Here is a 27,483-nt window from a genome sequence, read left to right as displayed (position 1 = left end):
CTTCTGTCCGCGGCTGTGCGCTATAAGGTGTAGCTCTTCTTCTGTCCGCGGCTGTGCGCTAAGGTGTAGCTCTTCTTCTGTCCGCGGCTGTGCGTTAAGGTGTAGCTCTTCTTCTGTCAGCGGCTGTGTGCTAAGGTGTAGCTCTTCCTCTGTCCGCGGCTGTGCGCTAAGGTGTAGCTCTTCTTCTGTCCGTGGCTGTGCGCTATAAGGTGTAGCTCTTCTTCTGTCCGTGGCTGTGCGCTAAGGTGTAGCTCCTCTTCTGTCCGCGGCTGTGCGCTAAGGTGTAGCTCTTCTTCTGTCCGTGGCTGTGCGCTATAAGGTGTAGCTCTTCTTCTGTCCGTGGCTGTGCGCTAAGGTGTAGCTCTTCTTCTGTCCGCGGCTGTGTGCTATAAGGTGTAGCTCTTCTTCTGTCCGTGGCTGTGCGCTAAGGTGTAGCTCTTCTTCTGTCCGCGGCTGTGCGCTAAGGTGTAGCTGCGCTGAGGCAGATCTTTATCAGGGAACTTCTAGGAGTAAACCATGCAGAGGGACAGTGGCGTGCACAGACATTTAGAGGGACAGGTGCTCAAGTAAAAAAGGGCACCTTGTGCAGCGCATTTTGGTGCTTTAGCTATTGAAAAATAGCAGATCTACAAGCTCATAGCGCGCCACTCTCGGTGGCGCGCTATGAGCTTGTAGGTCTGCTATTTATTTTTTAATCGAAGAACCACTGTCTGCCATAGAAACATAGCTTTAGATTGTGGGGGGCCTAAATAATATAGTAGAAGCGTTTTTTAGCAAGATTTGATCAATGTCACCATGGTCCACACACTACAAATTAAGAAAAAAAATAAAAGTTTTTTTATTTTATTTTTTTTAGAGCACATTGCCAAAAGGGCAGGGGGTGCCCTAGCACCCCCTAGTGTATATCTGTGCACGCCACTGCAGAGGGATTATGAGACGCAAAAGTAGCACAAGCCAAAGGCCTAAATACAAAACCCAAACACCTGCTGCAAAAAGACATTTGGATGCAATTAAACATATAGGTATTCATGCGTTGAGAGAATAGAAACAACAAAAAGAGAATTAAATTACAGCGCAGCGCAAGAGACTTGAAAGGCGTCTATGCTTTGATTTGAAAGATCTGAGCGTTCTCTATAGCCCGAGTGAGGACATTCTCTACAGGAGACACAATGTTCCAGTTATTCTTCAATAAGCAATAACTTCAATAACTAGAACACTTGGTCCCATTCCTACACAGTAGCTCATTAACCCGTTGAAAGATTGTGAAAGATTTGAACCACTGTAACCATTATTTTACACTTTGTTAATTAATTAAAAAATAGCAGATTTACAATCTCATATAGCCCATCACTTTGTAGATCTGATATTTTGGGGAAATTGTGAAAAATTGTTTTTGACCCCGGGCGTTTTAAAAGGAACTAGGCGGCTATAGTTGTAGCAGCCTTTCTTGTTGCACTGGCCTGCACCATTCCATTATTCAATAACCACACCCAAATTGGACTGAAAAACTGCTAATTATAGCTTGGGCGGACCCAAATTAGACAAAACCACAAATGAGACATTTTTAGAATAGGCCTTGGGGCTTAACCCATTCTGACCTGGGATCAGATTCATACGAGGTTTCCACTGGACACACACTGGTCTGATTAACCCATTCTGACCTGAGATCAGATTCTAAAAAATGTCCGTCGTTCTTCGATTTGTTTTCAAAAATAGCAGACCTACAAGCTCGTAGCGCGCCACTCGGTGGCGTGCTATGAGCTTGTAGATCTGCTATTTTTCAATAGCTAAAGCATAACATGATGCTAATACCAAAATGGGTTTCCGTTCAGAATAGGTTAATGGGTTAAAACAACTGTGGCCTAGCTCCCTATAATTACGTAAGCTGCGTTCTTCAAAATAATACATAACATCCCCTCCTGTCATCATTTCAACATCCTAACATTCTCTGCCGAACCCACGTTTCCAGAGTTATTTTTTTTTCGTTCTATTAATCCAGAGTAGTACAGTAGCTTCTTTCTATTAATCCAGAGTAGTGCAGTAGCTTCTTTCTATTAATCCAGAGTAGTACAGTAGCTTCTTTCTATTAATCCAGAGTAGTACAGTAGCTTCCCAGCTAGAGACAATGCTTGCTTCCACGTTGTGACATCATTGACATTTCTTTGCTCCGTTTCTATTATCTCCGGCCAACTTATCCGACAATATAACATCTCATTTCATTGTTACGTACTGTAGACGACACTCACCTCTACCTCCCCCTGAAACCCAATGACCACTCCACACTCACCAACTTAAATAACTGCCTTACTGACATCAAATGTTGGATGGCACACTGAATGACAGCAAGTTTGAGGTCCACCTGATTCCACCACTACTCAAATCCAAAACAACCTTGGCACGCTCTCCACTTCTGTCAAACCCCATGCCAAAAATAGCAGTACTAGGAGTATTTTTTTGACTCCGCAAATTAACAAATTAATGCAATAGTCAAATCCAGTTTCTTTCACCTCCTCCGCTCCATCTCCAAAATCAAACCATTTCTTTCCACACACGACCTTGAAATTGTCATGGTCATGTCAGCCACTCCCACATTCCATTCCATCTCTCAGGCCTTGCCACAGAACTGCTCACACTCCCTCATTATCCCAACAGTGCCACGCCCCTTTCACACCTGAGGACATTTCTCCAATCATCCTGCTCCCTATTCAGTATTTAAGTCCAACGTCATTTTGTAGTGCTACGTTACGTCCGGGTCCAAGTGGCACCAGCTCCCGTCCGCATCCCATTGTAAATAGAATATCTAAACGCGTGAATCTTTTTAAATTGACGTTATTTTTCAGAAAGGAAGCCATAGAGGGTTAAAATGGGTCTTAATGCTTCCAACTCGAGTAGAATTATTAATGTTTTGTACAAGTGTCCATGACAACAAAAATATATGATGTGGAGACAATAAAGACTATTATTATCATTATTATTGAAGGTGGCAACAGTCCATTTGCTCGGTAAAATATTTCTGGGGTATATTTAGAATGTGTGCAGGCTTGAGTATGTTGAATCTAGTTTGCATTATGAGGATTTATTTGACACAATAAAATAAAATGGCGATAGTATTCCATGTGGGACAGACGGCCTGTCACAGCCAGATTTTGGAGAGCAGCGCAGCTTTGTTGTTGCGAGGAAAGCGGTAAAATGAGACTTTCGTGGTTGTTTTCGTCTCAGATTTAGTCCGACGGAGCGTCACAGTATAACTCCATGGGGACACAAAAGCGACACAAAAGTAGGACCCGGAAGTATCTCAGGAGGGGGCGCTCACGTCACAGCTAAAATACTGAATAAGACTGGACTCATTCCACACACACACTGCCAGTACATACTTTCTGTTCCTGTAATGTTCCTTGCAGTAACTTCTGTCAGCTCCTCATGCCTTGTATTTTGGACCTTTCATTGCATTTCGCATTGAAAGGTTTGCTTTTGGACTTGGTTTTGTGTTTCTGAATGGTTTAGTACTTTGCCTTTGGAATGTGTTTCCTTTTTGGACTTCCTGAGTTTTTGCTATTTTGCACCAGGAGGAGAGATCACACCCCTGTCCTGGCCTCTCTCCACTGGCTGCCGGTCCGGTTCAGAATCCAGTTCAAAACCCTCCTGTCCTACATCACCGACCTCCTTTCCTATCCCCCCTCTACCATGACCCTCAGGTCAGCAGATAGGGGTCTCTTAGGGTTTCCGCACACAAAAAAGAGGCTCAGGGGCGACCGCGCCTTTGCTGTCGCAGCCCCCACACTGTGGAACAGCATTCCCCTCGCCGTTATGGTCTGTGCCCTCCGTTGAGTGAGTCTTTTAAATCACAACTTAAAACATTTTTATGTTCACAAGCCTTTGCATCACCGACATGATCCTGCACCTTTCCTTTTAGATTACTTTGTCCTATTTGCCTGTTGTTCTATTATTGACGTCTTCTGCATTGTATTGTATTGTATTGTATTGTATTGTATTGTATTGTATTCCACTATATTCTGCCTTGTGAAGCACTTTGGTACAATGAGAGTTGTTTTTAAATGTGCTATAATAAATACATTTGATTTGATTATAGGCGCGATCTTTAGCTGCGTTTTTCTCGGATCAGATTGCTCGATCAGATTGAAGTGATTATACAGAACGTCGATGTTAGGAGCTCAATTAAAAATCCCTGCAACCTTGCGGTTACTATATTAGCGGTTCTGACGAAGAGTAGTAACTGGCGTCCGCCCCGGAAATGACCGATTACTACTTCCTGTTCACAGGTTGACTTTTCTGGTGTTTCAACTAAAAACTCAGTAATACCATACTAACTTATTTATTTGCCTTCAGGTTTTGATTCATTGAATATTTTGTGTGTGTGTGTGTGTGTGTGTGTGTGTGTGTGTGTGTGTGTGTGTGTGTGTGTGTGTGTGTGTGTGTGTGTGTGTGTGTGTGTGTGTGTGTGTGTGTGTGTGTGTGTGTGTGTGTGTGTGTGTGTGTGTGTGTGTGTGTGCGTGTGTGTGTGTGCGTGCGCACACAAACATAGCAGAGGTCAGAGGTCACCATATTCTTTTCACTTACAGTACTACCTCATGGATACATATACAATTAGGCTGGCCAGTTGAAACTCTTTTCATCAATATAGGCTTTCTAAGTATTCCCATGCAGTATAACCTAATACATTATGGTACTTTGAAATGCAATGCAACCACAAGGTTACAGCAGTTCAAAACAACAAAGTCCTAATACTTTATTGTTCCATTGTGGTTCCTCTCACAAGCAAGTTAATAAGTTAAAGTACAAAATAAATGAGAAAAGACAAAGAAAAGCGATCTGTGTCCCTAGACAAATGACCTTTAACAAGCTTGCTTTAGTCTGCAGCTTAAAAGACCTCAGATTGGTTGTCAGTTTGACACTGCGTGGTTTCAAGGTTGTTCCACTGTGTAGATGTAAAAAGGCATATACAGTAATATCTTCTACACTGGCTCTGGTGAAATGATTGTGCCTTAACCGATTGCATAAAGTATAAAGCTTTATTGTAAGTGAATAGATGGCACCAAAGTTGCTCCGGTGTAATTGATTTTGTTATGAGATAAGCTGACAGCTTGTAGAGCAGAATTAGAATTACAATGCCTTCGTTGTCAATATGGTGTTTTATATTATTTGTCATAGTTTCATAATGTGTCAGAAACTAGCTGCTGTGTTCAATATTTGGATTAGCTCAGTGTAAGTGAACTGTGGCAGTGTAGCAGTGATCAATGTGCTTTTGGTCTGATAAGCAGTGGTTCTTATTTGGATGAAATCGACCGGTTAGTTTTTAAGTATTTGTTGGTTGCTAATTACTCATCTGTTGTAGACCTGTGTGATATTATTGAAACATATATAAGCCCTATTAATGTAGACTGCTATTATGATAGGGCAGTGAGGGAAAAAGTACTCAGTAAAAGTATCAATGCAATGTAGAAATACTCAGTAAAAGTATTGAAAATGTACTTAGTGCATACTGTAAGTATTGGTATCTTAAATTACAAAATTAAAAGTACTCAGAATGCAGAATGTCCCACAAGTTAAAAAGTTGGAAAATAGCAGATCTATCTAAGCTCACATTATGTGTCATCGTGACAGTACTTAAATGTATAGTTACCTTTACACCACTGCAGTAGGGTTAGCGCATGTTCATTTACTTGCTGAAATAATTAAATAAGCATTCCTGTGGTACCAAGCAGCTCTCACATTTAGATTTATTGAGTTGTTGGCAATAGTTCAGGTTCAGGTTCAGGTTCATTTATTAGTTTGTCCCCGTGGGGCGATTTGGTTTACAGCAAGGCATAACACAGGCAGGTAACATGAAACACAAAAACACAGCAAAAGGCACATAGTACACATAGAACATTTAAAACAGGATGGCAGTTCAAGGTATCAGTGTAGTCACACTTATATTTCTCGGTCATGTGTTGTTTGTTTGTGGATTGACTTTGAGAATAGTCCTGGTATACTTAACTCACACTGTTGAGCATCGAAAGGCGTTGTCGAGACTTTGTGAAGTTTCTCTAACATCCAAGCTGGAAGGACAGATATTGTGATTGTGAATGCATACATACAGTAGGCTATTATCATAACACACTAGCCCCATTATAAAGCGTCGCAGTCCCGCCCCCTCGAGAGACCCGGAAAATAAATCCCTGTTCATTTTCCTCATAGACTTTTCAGAAAGTATTTATTTAAAGACCTTTACGCCGCGGACAAAGCCAACTCTTGTCGTGACAAATCATGACAACAAACACAATTTTTCGGGCTTAACAAATAATTAGAAAGAAGTAAGAAAACAGCAGGTTTAAACACTTTTTTTGTTGTTTTTCTTCTTTGTAATTATTTGTTTGGTCCAAAATATTGTGTTTGTTGTCATGATTTGTCACGACAAGAGTTGGCTTCGTACGACGCTTATAAGGTCTTTAAATAAATACGTTTTGAAACGTCTATGGGAAAAATGCATTGGAAACTATTTCCTGGGCCTGGCGTCGTCATGAAAGGGGGCGGGACTGCGGCGCTCTATAGCATCCTGAAAGTGCAAAATAGTCCATCACTGTAAAATCTCAAGAATGAGACGGTTCAGTTTAATTTTTATTTATAATGAACCCTAACCACATAGACTATCTACAGTACCATATTTTAGTTAGTTAGTTATTAGTTAGTTAGTTGGTTAGTTGGTTAGTTAGCCACTTGAGATCGGCTATTTTAGGTATAAAGAGAATTGGTGTAGAAAGGGGGGGAAACGGTCCAAGTGCAGTTGCAACTCAGGCCTGTTTCACTAAAGACTTTACTAGTTTTGTTTTGTTTTTTTAATGTATTTTTAATTTTTTTAGTACGAATTAAATGCCAGTGTGCAATATCAGGATATCGTCTCTGTTGGGTGGAAACATCATATGTCCAAAAAAATTCAAAAGCATCGAAAGTAGAGTGACGAGCTTGAAACATGGTGCGAAGCAACACATTTTGAGCTTTGTGGTGAAGTTCTAACTAGTATGACTGTATGAGTAGTGCATTGATTTACGATATGATATGATAGGCTATAGTACTTTATTGTCAGTTCACACTGAAATGTGTCTTTTGACCCAACAGCCATGTATTCAGAACACATACACACATTTGACATACATGTAGCACAAAGATCAAAACAATATTACATAGGCCTATACATAAAGACATGAAGACAAGAGCAATGTCCACGCCTAGATCACATGGCTACTACAACTCGTGATTAAACCTCAAAGTCGACTGGTGGACAAAGTATGCTGGGACACCATATCTCCTTCCTGATGGTAGAAACCTATTCTCAATGCAACACATGGCTAGTGTTTACGGGGAAAAGGAAACACCAAAAATGTTACTATGTTTCTGCTCGACAGCGACAATATGTATAGTTTCATTATATAGATATTCCACTGTTACGTTCTTAGCTTATGCATGTTTCATGATAAATGCTTTTTATATATTATGTGATGTATTCCCATGCTTTTTTTGTTCTTTGTTCTTGCTTAATGTAAATCGCTCTGGATTAAGAGCGTCTGCTAAATGCCTAAATTGTAAATTGACAATACATTTCCTTTCAGAGTGGCCGTACTGTTACTACTGTACATACATTCCTGTAGGGAGGATTAGACTGACACAGGCCGCTACAGTATAAGGAACGCTTTCACTCACTGCTCTAGCTGTTCCTAAGTATAGCAGGTGTGACTCCGCCTTCCTGTGGGAGTCTCCTGTCAGTGCCACAGGTCAGCTCACCTTCAGCCCACCTATCAGAGAGCTGCTACATGGAATATTACAATTTACAATTTACAATTTAGGCAATTTAGACGCTCTTAATCCAGAGCGATTTACATTAAGCAAGAACAAAAAAGCATGGGAATACATCACATAAAAACATTTATCAAGAAACATGCGTAAGCTAAGAAAGTAACAGTGGAATATCTATATAATGAAGCTATACTTATAAACTATACATCTATACTACTATGCTATACATATGTACTATGACGTGCTATGACTACATACAATGCAATTATAGTGCTGTCTACATAACATGCTATAAGTCTGTATCAAATGCTATCTAAGTCTACAGAATATGTATCTTGCTTTGGATAAACTGCTTCTTCTGAGATATCCGAGTTTATTCATTCAGCAGATTGTTAACGTTGCCTCATCTATAGGGAATAAAATAGCCTTTCGAACTGTTTTTTTGTTTTTGTTTTTTGATTTGATGTGGATTTTACAAATGTATTTTTGGATTATATATTTTATATATATTGCACCAAAGCCCATGGCTGAGTAGTTTCTCTTCGCCAAATATAATATTGATTCAAAGCAGCAGCATAGAAAGACCTTTGGTAAGTGAAGATTTAGAAGACTCCAGTAACCTTGAGTCTGTGTCATTCTGTGTTGTTCCTCCTGTGAATGATCAGAAGGCTTTTCTGAAGAGATGGTTCACTGTTGGGTGGAAGAGCTCAATCCACCGAGTGGTTTCATAGTAAGAGATGCCAGACGTCTGGCAGAAACCTTGTATCTCCATGATTTCATAAAGTCAAGCCCTTAAAGATACTGTAGCTGAAGTACAGTCATGCCCTTAACCCTCTAAGCGTTGCTTTTTAGCAACAATTTTATTTTAATTAATTACTATATATATTTTTTCTGTTCTTTTTTCACCTAAACGTCATCAGTGATGTTCATTGCAATGCCATTTCAATGCCATTGGTCATGATATTTGCATATAAATACCCCCCACAGAGGCTGAAATTCACACAAATAAAAAATGTCTGGACGCGATTTTGAACATTTTTTAACCTAAGACTTTTGACATTTACCCTAATAAAAGTAGGTACAATAATTGTAATATGTTTTTTTGTGATCATTAGAATGTCTAGAACATGTTTTATTCATTATTGTGAAAGATATCCCCCAAATGTAAATTATTAATTTATTATATAATTATTATAAAATTTTCATCAAACTTAATTTTTTTATTTTTTAACATATTTTTTAGTCTTAGTCCTAGTATTACAAAGTAGTAGTACGGTTGAAATCTATTTTTTGCAAGTAGAAATTAATGCAGGTCTTAGAGGGTACAAAACAGTACAAACAGATTATTTCCCCCCCATTTCATTAAAGGTTTCAGACATACAGTGCAAGTTTTCCACCTGACAGTGACGCTATGATGTGTTCTGAGTTGATATGACGACACATGGCTCATGGCTGATTTGTTTATATGATGTGGAAAAAAGTTATTTTGGAGGGGTGCCTGATATTTACAATGCCTTTGGAATGTAAACACAAATAATTGTTTGGAGGCTGCACTTTGTATTGATTCATCAGCAAGGCTACCTTTGTTACTGATTTGATTTATTGTTTCAGCATGTGCCCGGTTTATCTTAAATTTGTAATTCCAAGTTTGTAGCTGTATTTAAAGGATTCAGATTCTTGCACACTGGCTGCTGCTACAGTTTCACTGCAACCACTAGACTTGAGAACATCTGGTGATTTACAGTGTGCACGCACGCACACACACACACACACACACACACACCCTCACACACACACGCACACACACACACACACACACACACACACACACACACACACACACACACACACACACACACACACACACACACACTGGGTGAGTTATGGAGATTAATATGCTGATGTGATCAGTAAAACTTGGAACTCTTACATGGTATTGCATAGCAGGAGGCCCTTTTTAAGTAAAGTAAAAGTATCAAAACCACAGTTTAAACATACTTTGTAACAAGTAATAATATATATATATATATATATATATATATATATATATATATATTTATATATTTTAGCATCACAATAAGTAGCCAAAGTAAGTACTCATTTTGCAGAATGTCCATTTTTGAATCATATACAGTATCATCATGCTATATTATAATTATTGACCATGAAACATTAAAGCCATATGTTATACTTTGACTTCTCTAAAATAGCTGATCTACAATCAGACCTGGTGTAGATCTGCAATTTTTTTTAAATATGTTTGACTCAACATCTAATGCATCTGAGGTGTGGTGTATATTTTAAGTGCTATAGTACTTGAGTAGGCCTATATATTATTGTGCTTCATGGTTTCTTCGCACCACTCTGCTTGAAGGGATGTTCAGAGAACTGTGTATGAAGCCAGTAATCCTTTGGCTGTGAATGCGTAACAGTTGGCTTGGCCGAGTGGTGCTGAGTGCTGACACCTTGACACTTGATGGTGTGGCCCCGTGTTGTTACATAATGCAATCACTTGTGTGCTTGACTTGCTAATTTTATCCTCTTTACAAGGCTTAAGTCTCATTAGCGCACAGGAGCACAATGTTTCAGTCAGCAAGGCCTCATGGACTTAGTTGCCCCCCCCCCCCCCCACTCCCCCCCCCCATATTCCCTCGCTCCCTTGTTTTTGTAATAAGAGGATACTAAATAAATCATCTAAAAAACATTTGCGCGCGCCCTTTGAAGTAAGTCCATTAGGATTGTCTCGTGTCCAACACCATCCTTTAATTAGCATTTTCTATTTGTCTTCCATTAAAGATGATTGCAGAATAACAAAAAGCTCAATGGTTGATACCGGGGGGGACTGGAGCAGTGACTCAGGAGATACTAAAACGAAACAAAATGTTCCTGTTTTGATGTCTGGCTAACACCTGGCTGCATTTCAATGTATCCTTGAGCAAGATATACTTTTCTTTTTTTTTTTAAGATATTTTTTTGCGGCTTACGCCTTTTATTGTTTTTTTTTTGAAGGGACAGACAGTAGGCTGACAGGAAACGGGAGAGAGATGGGGGGGGGGGGGGGGATGACATGCAGTAAAGGCCGTGTCGGGCTCGGGAGTCGAACCCGCGGCACACTGCGACTGGATTACCAGTCGGGTGCCCAGACGGTTACGCCACCGCCTGGGCCGGGCAAGATATACTGAACCCTAACCCCTACTCCCGATGAGCAGGTTGCATGGTGCCTTGCATGGGTAAACGTAACAGACATCGTAAAACACTTTGAGACACTTTGAGACACAGCCAGACAGATATCACTGTAGCAGATAGACTGCTAGACCTGTGTTGATTCCAAGGGAAATTCAGTTGTCATAGCAGCACCACAGGCATAGAACAAAGAGAATAAGTGATGCAAGGCTGCAGACTAGCTGACACAGTTGTGAGGACTGCTGGATCACTGCCCTCCACTCCCTCCTCATCCAGCATCACCATTGATCAGGGTCCGGAGCTCTGCAGTGAGCTATAGCAACACAGTTATGCGGCCCTTCCACACAGCTGTGCTTTGGCTTGGCTTCAAACGTGTCTGTTTGCTTGCCACCATAGTTTGGCTGCCTGGCACAGTGTCAGCCTCATTGATTGAGTACTTTATTGATGATTTTTAAAGGTACAGGCAGTACAACAAGTTAAAAACACGGTAAATAGATGAGACAAAAAGCCAGAGGCTTAATTAATTGTTTCCGTCGTGTTCCGGGCCGTCGGCATGGAACAAGCTCCCACTGTACCTTCGTCAGGCAGCCTCTGTAGACATTTTTAAAGCTCAGCTCAAGACCCACTTCTACAACATTGCTTTTAATTGATCTTTTTTTTTCTTTTTTTCTTTTGTTATTCATGTCCTCACTGTATTGCATTACTGCTTGTTTTTTGTCGTTGCCTTGCTTTTCTTTTATTCTCCATTGTTCTGTAAAGCACTTTGAGCTGCATTTCATGTCATGAAAGGTGCTATACAAATAAAGTTTTATTATTATTATTATTATTATTATTATTATTATTATTATTAACCATTAAACAATTAAACATTCAACAATTGGACAGTGCAACAAAAACGACTACACAATGAGCATTTGTGCCTGTCGTAGACAGTGGCGTGCACAGATAGACACTAGGGGGTGCTAGAGCACCCCCTGCCCTTTTGGCAATTTTGCTCTTAAAAAGAAGGAAAAAAAGAAAAAAAAAACGTTTTATTTTTTTTCCTTCATTTGTAGTGTGTGGAGGACCATGGTGACATTGATCAAATCTTGATAAAAAAATGCTTCTACTATATTATTTATTATTTAGGCCCCCACAATCTAAAGCTATGTTTCTATGTCAGTGGTTATTCGATTTAAAAAAAATAGCAGACCTACAAGCTCGTAGCGCGCCACTCGGTGGCGCGCTATGAGCTTGTAGATCTGCTATTTTTCAATAGCTAAAGCACCAAAATGGGTTCCAGCCCGAAAATGCGCTGCACAAGGTGCCCCTTTTTTTCACTTGAGCACCTGCCCCTCTAAATATCTGTGCACGCCACTGGTCGTAGACATGCGCAGGCCAAGGTCACTCAGGGAACCTCAGTGCAGTTGCTGCCGGCCGTTAATTGGGCCGCCTCAACATCACGCTCTCATTCACATGATTCACTCAGCCAATCACACACTCACTCGGTCATCATCATGCCGGCTACTTGAACCAACTTAAAGGTCCACGTTTCTGATGTGGTCCTATTCTGATAATAATATAAAAGACAACATAAACATCTAACTATAAATGTCCCACGTCTCTGTCTGTGTGCGTGCGTGCGTGCGTGCGTGCGTGCGTGCGTGCGTGCGTGCGTGCGTGCATGTGTGTGTAATGCACGTAACTCGAGAACCGTTTGCCCCACCGACTTCAAATTCGACACACACGTTCCACCCCCCCGCAGGGAGTGCAGTGCCCGTTATCGAGTCGGTCGGACCCACGGTTGTCCAGAACCACCACAAAAGGCTCTGGTCAGGCTCTGCCAGTTAAGTGGGCCTAATGAGGCCAAGTCCCCTCACCAAGTCCCCTCACCTCACCCCTTCCAACCTCTGCCTCAGCCAATTGATTGCCATGGCAACCCCACACCTGACAATTGATTAGCCAGTCCACTTTTATCAGTTTTCCCTCTTCAGACACAGGCAGATACAGAGATCTCCATGTGGGACACAGACAGACAGTTAAAACGGGTTACAACAGGTATTATTTTATATATATATATATATATATATATATATATATATATATATCGTTCTCAAGTAGACCGGTGGCCGACGGGCACGTACAGGTCTAGTAAAGGCAATTTAACATCCAACCTGGCCCTCTGCGCCTGGGCTTGACCAGGTATAGCGCAGTGCTTCCCAAACTGGGGGTTGCGAACTTGCGACACCATTTGCTTATGATTAGCTTACTGTGCAACATTCCCCAGGTTAAATCACCGCCTGGAAAGTTTGGGAACCCTTGACATAGCAGATAGAGATACAGGCATAGACCGGTATCATATATCACAGGTGTCCTGATGACATGGTGAAGGTACAGGAAGTCAGGAACACAGGACATGGGGGTTCCTGGGTTAAGTAATCACTAACCACACAGAGGATTTAAAAGGTTGTGGATCTTTAGGGCAAAGAGTCTTTAAGCCACGAAGTCTGACGCTGACCACAACAAACCTGCTGGTCTGTTGTGTTGCTTCAGCAACGTCATGATGAGAAGCACAGGTGGAGGAGGAGGGCACATGAGGGGAAACCAGGCTCTAGACTAGAATCTGTCACAACTCACAATTGCCCAGAAGCCTTAGTTTTCACTGATTCACTGAAAAAAAAATCTTCCAACCACTTTTTGTTAAAGCATAACATTGCTGTTGGACAGAAACTGTGTATAACCATATTTCACCTTTTTATGGGTTTTTCCCCCTAAATGAATGTCCTACTACTTTGTCACATATCAGTGTCATACAGAAGTAGCAACAAGTAGCAAATTGATGACAAGTAGGCCTTCAACTGTGTTGGTCTTTATCTCAACGAGACAAAAACTGAATACGTAAATATATGCAAATCCAACAATAACCACATTATCAAAACAACACTCCTTTGAAACAGGTTGATGACTACAAGTATTTGGGTTTATAGCCTATAGCATCTTCTTCCCAAAAGGACTTTCAAACTAGGAAGGGTATGGCCTGATCAGCCTGCAATGACATGCATAAGATCTGATCATCCCAGCTTAGTAAGAGGTTCAAAGTAAAAGTATTTAGGACGACCGTCGAGCCGATTCTACTCTATGGCTCCGAGAAATGGACACTTTCAAAGAAATGAGAGAAACGGCTGGATGACACTTACACCTGCCTTCTAATGAGCAGGGACAAATTAGCCATTGGGCCAGTGGGGCTGTGGCCCAGGGGCCCTTGGCTCTCAGGGGCCCTTCTGGGAAATTGGACCACGCAGCACTAGATTTGACGCCCTGAAAAGGGCTCCTTGGGCCCTTCATTGGCCATTGATTTAGTTAAATTTAGGTCAAAAACATGATAAAAACACGGAAAAACACAAAATGTTGCGCTATGGGGGCCCTGCAAAAATGACCGGCCCAGGGGCCCTCATGGGGGTTAATCCGTCCCTGCTAATGAGAGCGCAAAAAATCTCTTTTGGTAGAGCCACCCATTGACTTCTCTAATATATGGCAACCTTCCCCGTGTTTCTTCACTAGTCCGATCCAGAAGAACAGTTTGCTGGCCACTGTTACAGAGCTGATCATGAGGATACAGTATATTCTCCCTTCTTCTCTGGAATCCCACCTCAAAGCAGACCAGAGGTAGAAAACTGTCGTTCCCTGATGTCATCGCTATAGGGACACATGCATCAGTAAGCAGGAACTGGGGAGTCTGGCGTGGCATTGTGAAATCCATGATCTCTACCGCGGTCGAAAAATGATGACGATGATGATGAGCAAGTAGCAAGATGATTTAAAAATGGTGGACCCTGATGTAAAGAAGTCTTGTGCTTTTCATGGTTTCGTCCACAAAGTAGCAGCTTTTGTATTGACTTGTGCTTTCGTTTGAAATCGTTAGTCCGTCACGCCCTGTGGGCACGTTCCATATATGGCCGTGTCCACATATGAAGATCACGATACTGACCTCATCAAACCCTGGGTACATGGAGGAGACTGGATCATCACCTAGATCTGTATATATGGAGTCGGCCATACATCTGACCTGATCAAACCCTTAGCTCTCCATAGAGCTGACTTTAACTGTTAACGAGATTACACTTAAGACGGAGGGTGAAGGCAAGATTTATTGCAGATAGATTGATTACAGTATGGAGCTGGGATTGAGTGAATGGACAGAACTGGTGACTGATGCATGATAAACAGAATGATGAGGAGGAGACATGGTGAAGGAGCTTTGGCGTGAGCCCCGTGGGGACGGGCCGGAGCCTCTGCTCGGATCCTGCCTGGCGAAGGCAGGGGGGCTCTTAAGCCGACCTGGTGGAGCCTGCTGCTGGGCGGCGCCGGGGAGGTGGCGGGTACCTGAACGGAAGCACAAGTGAATGATGGGAAGGAGAGGAGTGCTTTTAAAGGGGCGCGGACAAGGTAACGTTGATCTGATTGGAGTGATGGATCATTTCATCTCTCAGTTGAACTGACGTTAAAAACTAACACTTGTTCTGACATTCCATATGTTGATCGTTCCCCACCTTCCTCTTTGATGTCTCCCTTTTGACTGATACTTGCAACTGCATGTCCATTCAAACTCTAGACGGGCCTTAATTCCCCAAAGATGTTACTTGTTACGACAGAGCGGGGCGCGAGTAATGATTTCGGCTGCGTATGTTGGTGACACCCTTGGCCAATCAGGGATTGTAAATTTTTGGTGGTCCCTTCGGCCAATCTGGGGTTGTGAATTTTTGCTGGTCCCCTCGGCCAATCAGGCATTGTGTATTTTTGGTGGTGTCGCTGATCGGCCAATCCAATCAGGGTATGTGTATTTTTACTGGCGTCGCTTAATTGGCCAATCAAAGCGCAAGTTGGCAGCTTGCTGCGTATGTCGGTGGCCCCCTCGACCGATTGGATTGGCTCCGTATGTTGGTGGCGTGCGTCGCTTGCATATAAATATTGGCATATGGGAGGTAGATTGTAGCTGTTATCAAGATTAAAAGCTGCCTTCAGAATTAAAAGTTCATTTATAAATAACTACATAAGTTAAGAAGTTCATAATGTTTTTTGTTTCATGTCAATTTCATGTTTATATGTTTCTCTACTTTGTTTCAATGTGTATTGAGGTGAGATTTATGTTGATTGATTGACTAAAGTCACTTTAACCTCTGAGCAGTTGAAGCCTGAGCTGCTGATTGAGCAAGGGTGGTTTCGATCACTGGTAATTAGCAGAGCAGGGTTCATTCCATAGACTGTAAAAAATATGGACAAAGCGTTCCCCGGGTCTAACATGAACGTAAAATGAAGCCTGTAATGATATGCTAATTCCTGATGTAAGTCGCCATCTTTTGGTACCAGCTGGCCATTGGCTGGCTCCGTTTTGTACCAGCTGGTCATTGGCTGCCCAGACAACGAGGCGGGACTTCCCCCCTTCTTCTCCGTTGGTTTTTATTTTGACTCGAGTGGGAGGAGAAGACTCTTGAGTGGGAGGGGAATCCCGATCATAGACTGTAACGGTAGCCACGCCCCTCAGAACATACGCGACTTTATGGTCACTTTTTTAATTAATGGGACCATAATTTTCCAAAAAGAATATTATGACATTAGAAATTAGACTTTAAACTAGTGACTGGAAGAAGAAAGTATTCATGACCATGTTTATTAAGGTAATACAGTCTAGGTGAAGTTGGGCCAAAATACATGGGCCTCTATGGAGCTATGGGGCTTTTTGGGTCCAGTCCAGCGCCACAACAGGCCATTATATGAACTACCGATTTCAAATGAGGCTTCACGAAATATCTGGCTGACTGCCCCCCTGGTTCATTCTGAGAAGAGAGCTTCAGCGTGCAACAGCTAAAGTGCATCGCTGCTGCCACATGTAGATCTGCTGTTTTGAGTCCAGCTCATGATTTAAGTTAAAGTCAATACACTGATACTAAGAAGATTTCCCCCATTTATTCCCCCCAAAGTGGATGCGGCCAATGAGGTATATTTGTTACATTTGTGTTTGTTTATTGTAACCTGTGTTGTTCATGATTATTCTCCATGAGAACTGAATGTATATTGTCTTTTATGTGTATTCAGTTCTCACGGCATTTGGCATACGCAATAAATGTCTGTACAACAAAGAACGCCTTGTGACGTATCTATCTACCGGAGAGGGCTACATAGATGTAGCCTGGTTAATAAACCAGACCGAATCAGCCGTTGTCAAAAAAAGATTTGCCTGCTGGCGGATTACGGTCTGGAGAGGCTCAATTGTACGCCCATTTCCTACACCAGATAAATGGGGCGGCCAATCGGGACACGGTATGCAATATGGGCGGGCTTTGGTACAGTGACTTTCAATGCTTGAGACCTTTGACTGACAGTAGCTCTGACCAATTGCGTCAAAGAGAAAATGTTTCAACCCGCCCCCCCCTGGAAATGAAATCCAAGCTGAGCCTCCCCAGACGCGGTCCGTGCGATATTAGTCTGGTTTATTAACCAGTCTAACATAGATGAACTAATAAAATGGTTTGAGAATGAGGGAAAAGAACAAATATCTAAAGACTTCGGAACAGTCAATCAAAGCAACAGAGTTTTCTTTAAATATCATAGAAGGAAATAGATCAAAGGAAACCTTTTTTATGGTTGTTTTGTAAGAATTATTGATTGAGTGTCTTGATATCATAGTCCTATCGTGAAACTTAAAGAATATAGTTCACTTGTAAGAATATAGTTCGTAAATTAGAAGCTAAGAACTACTATTGTAATATAAAATACAGATTGAATTAAAAATACAAGACACAATTATGCAAGATCAAGAACTTGTTCACATGAGATTCTTGAGAAGCTGTTAGAGTATTCTGAAAAGTATCTGATAGATTTGAAAAATGGATTAATATCAGAAATAGAGAATTATAATAATATAATTAAAATTACAACCTTTGTTTTAGAATTACAACACCTGACTCTAAGTTAATTCATAGTTTGAAATTGTTATAAGTTATTATATGTTATAAATGTTATTATCTTTTTACGTTCCTATTAGCCTACTCTATTGATTTTGTCAGTTTAATAGTGTTTTTATTTTAGAATTAATGTCTGTTTTTGACATCTGATGTTAGCACTATGACATCAGATTGAATTGTTTTTGACTGGACAATAGAATTGTTATACTTTTTTGCAACACATCGTAATTAGTGGAAAGTTAATTACTTACTTACACCTTAATTCTCAGTTTCTTTTTAACAGTAGTTATAGGAAAGGAATTTTGTTTTCGATCGGTGTAAGTTTTATTTTAAATGTTGTTTATGGGTTTCATCATTTAAACTTTACAAGAGCCACAGATAAGTTGCGTGCTCTGCTCGCACACAAGTAGGCCATTCATGGCCAACTTGTGTGCTAAGCTCAAATTGGCAGCTCATCAGAGTGCATTTGTAGTTAGTGCAGCCGTGCCTGACAGCCGGCGAAGATTGAGGCCTGTCCCTACCTGGGCCTTCATAATTTTTTGATTGATTGAAATATTTATTAACAGTTTGTAGAATTGACAGTACATTTTAAGCACAAACTCAATACAAAGACTGTTAACTGTGAGTGGACGACCCAATTAAGCATTACACTTGTTTACAACAGGGTCCACATTGTTCAATTCATCAAAACATTTAGAGACATACAAACATTTAGAGACATACAAATAGACATGTCTATGTAGCTAAAGAACAGAACAGGAATTCATCATATAGGAAGCAAAAAAGGGAAAAGATACATTATACAGTGAGGGGAAATGGGGTGGGGGGGGGGGGTGGGGGATTCAGATTTTACAGAGGCCAGTTTCGAATTGCAGCCATCCGTAGGTGCCCTTTGAGAGCGGTTTTGAAGGAGTCAAGGGATTCACATGTCTTAATGACTGGCGTTCCACATTTTGGTGGCATAGGAGCGAAAATAATTTAGACCCTTGTTTGTGCCGAATCTGGGTTGTACATGGTTTGTTGCACTCCCTCTGGTGTTGTGGGTGTGGACTTCGTTTACATTAAGGAAGTATTTAGACAGGTACATGGGTATCAAACCCTGTACACTCAAGACACGCTCCAGCGGTGGCCTAAGGGTTAGAGGAGCGCCCTTGTTGCCGAAAGGGCGCCGGTTCGATTCCCCGGACGGGCAGGAAAAATCAGGGTGGGGAAGTGATTGTCATCACTCACCCAACACCGCTGAAGTTCCCTTGAGCAAGGCACTGAACTGCTCCCCCTGGAGCTGCTTAGTGGCCAACAGTATAAGACTGTGGTTGTACTGGTCAGCTCCCAGGTTGTTTTTTTATTTATTTTTTTGTGGCTTTCGCCTTTATTTTTATATTTTTTATGGAGGGACAGACACTAGGCTGACAGGAAATGGGGAGAGAGATGGGGGGAATGACATGCAGTAAAGGCCGTCGGGATCGGGAGTCGAACCCCCGGCACACTGCCAGACTGGGTTACCAGCCAAGGTGCCTGGACCACTGAGTCACGGCCCAGGCCCAGGTTTTTGTGTGTGTGTGTGTGTGTGTGTGTGTGTGTGTGTGTGTGTGTGTGTGTGTGTGTGTGTGTGTGTGTGTGTGTGTGTGTGTGTGTGTGTGTGTGTGTGTGTGTGTGTGTGTGTGTGTGTGTTAATGGTACATATTGAACCAAGCTAAGTATCAACAAGAGCTTGTGACTGAATAATAACTACATGGATCCATATTTATTTCATTTCCATCATGGAAATGGAAGTAACAGTTATTTACATGCATACAAGGTATTGTGACAATAATACGTACAAGTCAGGATCACAGCAGGTTATGTCTGAATTTCTGAAAGCTATTTTCTTAATGAACACAGGTTGTTGAAAGGACCATAATCTCAAAACTGCACACACAAAACTGAAAACGTCACACACAAAATGCTAAACCCTGACACTCCTTTTCCATGATGACAATTTGCCATTAAATCTCTTAACTGTTCCCAAAATGGAACTCATGTTTTCATTTGGTACACACAGCCATATTTTCAAATGACACACACATACCATTCATTGAGTAAGCACAACTAAGCATTTGCTGCACACTACCAAGCATTTACAGCACAATGAAGTGCAAAATTGAAAACACAATCATAGAAATGGAACACACATGAATGACTGACTCTGGAGAATGAGCCATTTCTCCTTTTGTAAAATGACTCTGTGTACTTTGTAGGCTTGTACTTTTTCATAGTCAAACATAAAACGGCCTGCTCAAACTCCCTATACCTCCTCCTTGTCCTCCTCTCCCTCCTCCTCCTCTCTGTCCACCTACTCCTCTCGTAGCAGAGGGTAAGAGTGAGATGATGATGAGGATCCTCATCTCACTCTTACGGTCTTACCCCTCTCCTTCTCTGGTTGTCGATCTCTTCAAGGTTCTCCATTGTTCACCAAACTAAACAGAGGCTCTCAAGTCCCTTTTATGCTGCAGTCCTGATTGCAAATTTCTCACCAGACCTGAATTTTTATAGATTATAGAGTAGTTTCTGCTTACAAATCCAATGCTGTGTTGAAAGATTTACCGCAACTTTGATGCCGTCAATAAGAAAACGTTGCCTTTAATAAATCCTAACAGTTCTTTTTTTGTGTTGCTTGTTTCAGTGCCGACAACAAGATGCACAAGCAGGTGGAGGTGAGGATGCATGAGAGCCACATGGAGCCCATGCCCATGGAGGAGAAGAAATCAAAGGGAGCGTGTGGAGGCCTGTGTCAAAAGATCATGAACAACATGGTCCTCACTCTGACCATCCTAGGTACGGTTACATGGTCCACATGTCAGCTCTGGAAGAAGTACTCACATTTTGTTGCTCTTGGGCAGAAGCCACAAAAGTATAAAAAACTAGAAAAAGTGCCCTTCTGGGCACAGGTCTCCACCAGGATAGGAATGTAGGACATTGCAGCTTGCCTTCATCTGGTGGTTGGATAAAAGGGCAACAAAAGTAAAAGAAATCAAAACAAATATTGTATTAAGTGTAAATGTATAGATTTAAAATGAGAATTGCCAAAGGTTGTTCAAGCACAGTTTTTGACCAGTGGGGGGTCTAGTTAGCCCTGCTCCCTGGCGTGTGTGTGTGTGTGTGTGTGTGTGTGTGTGTGTGTGTGTGTGTGTGTGTGTGTGTGTGTGTGTGTGTGTGTGTGTGTGTGTGTGTGTGTGTGTGTGTGTGTGTGTGCGCGCGCGAGTGCATGACGCAACTTGGCTTGTTGTAGCGCCACCATCAGGCTGTTGAAAACTGTCAAGTGGCATTTCTTCCTCAGCCTAGTGGGAATATGCGTGCACAGTTTCATCGCAATCGGACGCTGCGTTGAGGAGTTGTGGCGATTTGTACAAAGCGGGCTACTCCTGAAAACTGTAGGAGCCAATCGTGGCCAATCAGGATGGAATATGAGAAATCAAACAAACCTGTCTTGATCACATGACTATGGAGATCATGTGTACCGATTTGCGTGAAATGTGGATAAAATCTGAAGGAGTAATAATAGAAAATGTGTTTTACATATGTCGGCCTCCTGGTGGCGCTATAAAGAGCAGATGTGAAAAATTCCAGGCAAAGGTTTTTCCTTGGCCTCTAGGGAGTTGGCATACAAAGTTATCCACAGATCCGTGCAGTTAGAGGTAAAAACACTTTTCGGCCAGTTATAGCGCCACCATGAGGCTGAGTTGAAATTGTTCATGTGGCATTTCGTCCTCGGCCTAGTGGGAATGTGGGTGCACAATTTCACGGAAATCACGCGATGTGTTCATGATTTGCAGCATTTTGTTTGAAACTGAGCACTCCTGTGAACTTTGGAAGCCAATCTTAACCAATCAGGATGGAGTCTGAGAAATCTGATAGACCGGTTTCGTTGAATGGCTCTAGAGAGACTGTGTACCAATTTGCGTGATGTTTGGACAACATCTGTAGGTGTACTGTGCACTGTGCACTGTGTACTTGTTTTGCACAAAGCGGCCTCCTGGTGGCGCTATAACAGGCCGTTCTGGAAAGTTTGGGGCAGAGGTTCATGGCTGGCATCCAGGGAGTGTGTGTGCAAAATTTGGCATCGACCGGGTTAACGGTGGCCGAGATTAGCTGCTCACGGACACACACACACACACACACACACACACACACGGACGGACGGACACACGGACGGACGGACGGAGTGCAAAACATACTCTCCCCCCATGCCTTCGGCCTGGTGGAGACAATAACAGATTTGTAACATGACTTATTATATTATACTAGTTTAAAAAGCAGGTGGCTTGCGCACATCCAGTTCGTGATATTAAATGGTGTTATAACAAAATAAACACTGTTGGAGCAAAGACTCTGTCCGGACTTCTCCTTCTCTGTTATTATATTATACCTCATTTTGTAAAGAAATGGTTTAACTGCTATACCTGTAGGTATGTTTTCTTTGTGCTCCTGCAGTCAACATCAAAGTTAGATCCACCTGGTTGTTGCGTGTTGACAGAAATAAAGAGTAGTTGTGTGTTGACAGAAATAAAGAATATTGTTGTGTGTTGACAGAAATAAAGAGTAGTTGTGTGTTGACAGAAATAAATAATATTGTTGTGTGTTGGCAGAAATATAGAGTAGTTGTGTGTTGGCAGAAATAAAGAGTAGTTGTGTGTTGACAGAAATAAAGAGTAGTTGTGTGTTGACAGAAATAAAGAGTAGTTGTGTGTTGGCAGAAATAAAGAGTAGTTGTGTGTTGGCAGAAATAAAGAGTAGTTGTGTGTTGGCAGAAATAAAGAGTAGTTGTGTGTTGGCAGAAATAAAGAGTAGTTGTGTGTTGACAGAAATAAAGAGTAGTTGTGTGTTGACAGAAATAAAGAGTAGTTGTGTGTTGACAGAAATATAGAGTAGTTGTGTGTTGGCAGAAATATAGAGTAGTTGTGTGTTGGCAGAAATAAAGAGTAGTTGTGTGTTGACAGAAATATAGAGTAGTTGTGTGTTGGCAGAAATATAGAGTAGTTGTGTGTTGGCAGAAATAAAGAGTAGTTGTGTGTTGGCAGAAATAAAGAGTAGTTGTGTGTTGGCAGAAATAAAGAGTAGTTGTGTGTTGACAGAAATAAAGAGTAGTTGTGTGTTGACAGAAATAAAGAGTAGTTGTGTGTTGGCAGAAATAAAGAGTAGTTGTGTGTTGGCAGAAATAAAGAGTAGTTGTGTGTTGGCAGAAATATAGAGTAGTTGTGTGTTGACAGAAATAAAGAGTAGTTGTGTGTTGACAGAAATAAAGAGTAGTTGTGTGTTGACAGAAATATAGAGTAGTTGTGTGTTGGCAGAAATAAAGAGTAGTTGTGTGTTGGCAGAAATAAAGAGTAGTTGTGTGTTGGCAGAAATAAAGAGTAGTTGTGTGTTGGCAGAAATAAAGAGTAGTTGTGTGTTGACAGAAATAAAGAGTAGTTGTGTGTTGACAGAAATAAAGAGTAGTTGTGTGTTGACATAAATAAAGAGTAGTTGTGTGTTGGCATAAATAAAGAGTAGTTGTGTGTTGCAGAAATAAAGAGTAGTTGTGTGTTGACAGAAATAAAGAGTAGTTGTGTGTTGACAGAAATAAAGAGTAGTTGTGTGTTGGCATAAATAAAGAGTAGTTGTGTGTTGACAGAAATAAAGAGTAGTTGTGTGTTGACAGAAATATAGAGTAGTTGTGTGTTGACAGAAATAAAGAGTATTGTTGTGTGTTGACAGAAATATAGAGTAGTTGTGTGTTGACAGAAATATAGAGTAGTTGTGTGTTGGCAGAAATAAAGAGTAGTTGTGTGTTGACAGAAATAAAGAGTAGTTGTGTGTTGGCAGAAATAAAGAGTAGTTGTGTGTTGGCAGAAATAAAGAGTAGTTGTGTGTTGGCAGAAATATAGAGTAGTTGTGTGTTGGCAGAAATAAAGAGTAGTTGTGTGTTGACAGAAATAAAGAGTAGTTGTGTGTTGGCAGAAATAAAGAGTAGTTGTGTGTTGACAGAAATAAAGAGTAGTTGTGTGTTGGCAGAAATATAGAGTAGTTGTGTGTTGGCAGAAATAAAGAGTAGTTGTGTGTTGGCAGAAATAAAGAGTAGTTGTGTGTTGGCAGAAATAAAGAGTAGTAGTGTGTTGGCAGAAATAAAGAGTAGTTGTGTGTTGGTAGAAATAAAGAGTAGTTGCGTGTTGACAGAAATATAGAGTAGTTGTGTGTTGACAGAAATAAAGAGTAGTTGTGTGTTGACAGAAATATAGAGTAGTTGTGTGTTGGCAGAAATAAAGAGTAGTTGTGTGTTGGCAGAAATATAGAGTAGTTGTGTGTTGACAGAAATATAGAGTAGTTGTGTGTTGGCAGAAATATAGAGTAGTTGTGTGTTGACAGAAATATAGAGTAGTTGTGTGTTGGCAGAAATATAGAGTAGTTGTGTGTTGACAGAAATAAAGAGTAGTTGTGTGTTGGCAGAAATATAGAGTAGTTGTGTGTTGACAGAAATATAGAGTAGTTGTGTGTTGGCAGAAATATAGAGTAGTTGTGTGTTGACAGAAATATAGAGTAGTTGTGTGTTGGCAGAAATATAGAGTAGTTGTGTGTTGACAGAAATAAAGAGTAGTTGTGTGTTGACAGAAATAAAGAGTAGTTGTGTGTTGACAGAAATATAGAGTAGTTGTGTGTTGACAGAAATAAAGAGTAGTTGTGTGTTGGCAGAAATAAAGAGTATTGTTGTGTGTTGACAGAAATATAGAGTAGTTGTGTGTTGACAGAAATATAGAGTAGTTGTGTGTTGGCAGAAATAAAGAGTAGTTGTGTGTTGACAGAAATAAAGAGTAGTTGTGTGTTGGCAGAAATAAAGAGTAGTTGTGTGTTGGCAGAAATAAAGAGTAGTTGTGTGTTGGCAGAAATATAGAGTAGTTGTGTGTTGGCAGAAATAAAGAGTAGTTGTGTGTTGACAGAAATAAAGAGTAGTTGTGTGTTGGCAGAAATAAAGAGTAGTTGTGTGTTGACAGAAATAAAGAGTAGTTGTGTGTTGGCAGAAATATAGAGTAGTTGTGTGTTGGCAGAAATAAAGAGTAGTTGTGTGTTGACAGAAATAAAGAGTAGTTGTGTGTTGACAGAAATATAGAGTAGTTGTGTGTTGGCAGAAATAAAGAGTAGTTGTGTGTTGGTAGAAATAAAGAGTAGTTGCGTGTTGACAGAAATATAGAGTAGTTGTGTGTTGACAGAAATAAAGAGTAGTTGTGTGTTGACAGAAATATAGAGTAGTTGTGTGTTGGCAGAAATAAAGAGTAGTTGTGTGTTGGCAGAAATATAGAGTAGTTGTGTGTTGACAGAAATATAGAGTAGTTGTGTGTTGGCAGAAATATAGAGTAGTTGTGTGTTGACAGAAATATAGAGTAGTTGTGTGTTGGCAGAAATATAGAGTAGTTGTGTGTTGACAGAAATAAAGAGTAGTTGTGTGTTGGCAGAAATATAGAGTAGTTGTGTGTTGACAGAAATATAGAGTAGTTGTGTGTTGGCAGAAATATAGAGTAGTTGTGTGTTGACAGAAATATAGAGTAGTTGTGTGTTGGCAGAAATATAGAGTAGTTGTGTGTTGACAGAAATAAAGAGTAGTTGTGTGTTGACAGAAATAAAGAGTAGTTGTGTGTTGACAGAAATATAGAGTAGTTGTGTGTTGACAGAAATAAAGAGTAGTTGTGTGTTGGCAGAAATAAAGAGTAGTTGTGTGTTGACAGAAAGATAGAGTAGTTGTGTGTTGGCAGAAATAAAGAGTAGTTGTGTGTTGACAGAAATATAGAGTAGTTGTGTGTTGACAGAAATATAGAGTAGTTGTGTGTTGGCAGAAATAAAGAGTAGTTGTGTGTTGGCAGAAATAAAGAGTAGTTGTGTGTTGACAGAAATATAGAGTAGTTGTGTGTTGGCAGAAATAAAGAGTAGTTGTGTGTTGGCAGAAATAAAGAGTAGTTGTGTGTTGGCAGAAATAAAGAGTAGTTGTGTGTTGGCATAAATATAGAGTAGTTGTGTGTTGGCATAAATAAAGAGTAGTTGTGTGTTGGCATAAATAAAGAGTAGTTGTGTGTTGGGAGAAATAAAGAGTAGTTGTGTGTTGGCAGAAATAAAGAGTAGTTGTGTGTTGGCAGAAATAAAGAGTAGTTGTGTGTTGGCAGAAATAAAGAGTAGTTGTGTGTTGTCAGAAATAAAGAGTAGTTGTGTGTTGACAGAAATAAAGAGTAGTTGTGTGTTGGCAGAAATATAGAGTAGTTGTGTGTTGGCATAAATAAAGAGTAGTTGTGTGTTGGCAGAAATAAAGAGTAGTTGTGTGTTGGCAGAAATAAAGAGTAGTAGTGTGTTGGCAGAAATAAAGAGTAGTTGTGTGTTGGCAGAAATATAGAGTAGTTGTGTGTTGGCATAAATGAAGAGTAGTTGTGGGTTGGCAGAAATAAAGAGTAGTTGTGTGTTGGCAGAAATAAAGAGTAGTTGTGTGTTGGCAGAAATAAAGAGTAGTTGTGTGTTGGCAGAAATAAAGAGTAGTTGTGTGTTGGCATAAATATAGAGTAGTTGTGTGTTGGCAGAAATAAAGAGTAGTTGTGTGTTGACAGAAATAAAGAGTAGTTGTGTGTTGGCAGAAATAAAGAGTAGTTGTGTGTTGGCAGAAATAAAGAGTAGTTGTGTGTTGACAGAAATATAGAGTAGTTGTGTGTTGACAGAAATAAAGAGTAGTTGTGTGTTGACAGAAATATAGAGTAGTTGTGTGTTGGCAGAAATAAAGAGTATTGTTGTGTGTTGGCATAAATAAAGAGTAGTTGTGTGTTGGCAGAAATAAAGAGTATTGTTGTGTGTTGGCATAAATAAAGAGTAGTTGTGTGTTGGCAGAAATATAGAGTAGTTGTGTGTTGGCAGAAATAAAGAGTAGTTGTGTGTTGGCAGAAATAAAGAGTAGTTGTGTGTTGGCAGAAATATAGAGTAGTTGTGTGTTGGCAGAAATAAAGAGTAGTTGTGTGTTGGCAGAAATAAAGAGTAGTTGTGTGTTGGCAGAAATATAGAGTAGTTGTGTGTTGGCAGAAATAAAGAGTAGTTGTGTGTTGACAGAAATAAAGAGTAGTTGTGTGTTGACAGAAATAAAGAGTAGTTGTGTGTTGGCAGAAATATAGAGTAGTTGTGTGTTGGCAGAAATAAAGAGTAGTTGTGTGTTGGTAGAAATAAAGAGTAGTTGTGTGTTGGCAGAAATATAGAGTAGTTGTGTGTTGGCAGAAATATAGAGTAGTTGTGTGTTGGCAGAAATATAGAGTAGTTGTGTGTTGGCAGAAATAAAGAGTAGTTGTGTGTTGGTAGAAATATAGAGTAGTTGTGTGTTGGTAGAAATATAGAGTAGTTGTGTGTTGGTAGAAATAAAGAGTAGTTGTGTGTTGACAGAAATAAAGAGTAGTTGTGTGTTGGCAGAAATAAAGAGTAGTTGTGTGTTGGCAGAAATAAAGAGTAGTTGTGTGTTGGCATAAATATAGAGTAGTTGTGTGTTGGTAGAAATATAGAGTAGTTGTGTGTTGGTAGAAATAAAGAGTAGTTGTGTGTT

The 27,483-nt window shown here is 40.6% G+C and overlaps 1 protein-coding gene across 1 annotated transcript in view; it reads left to right on the top strand.

Moving 5' to 3' along the window:
* The window catches only part of LOC310855001 (excitatory amino acid transporter 2-like), a 60,487-nt gene that overhangs the window by 6,877 nt on the left and 26,127 nt on the right, over positions 1-27,483 (top strand). Inside the window, exon 2 of the mRNA XM_083759816.1 lies at positions 20,578-20,729. Coding sequence (XP_083615942.1) covers positions 20,578-20,729 — 152 coding nt within the window. The remainder of the gene's footprint in view (positions 1-20,577; positions 20,730-27,483) is intronic.

This window comes from Protomyctophum parallelum (genome assembly GCF_964188405.1).
Source record: "Protomyctophum parallelum genome assembly, chromosome: 2".
In the NCBI taxonomy this organism is placed as follows: domain Eukaryota; kingdom Metazoa; phylum Chordata; class Actinopteri; order Myctophiformes; family Myctophidae; genus Protomyctophum; species Protomyctophum parallelum.
This window is presented reverse-complemented; position numbering and strand designations above follow the sequence as displayed.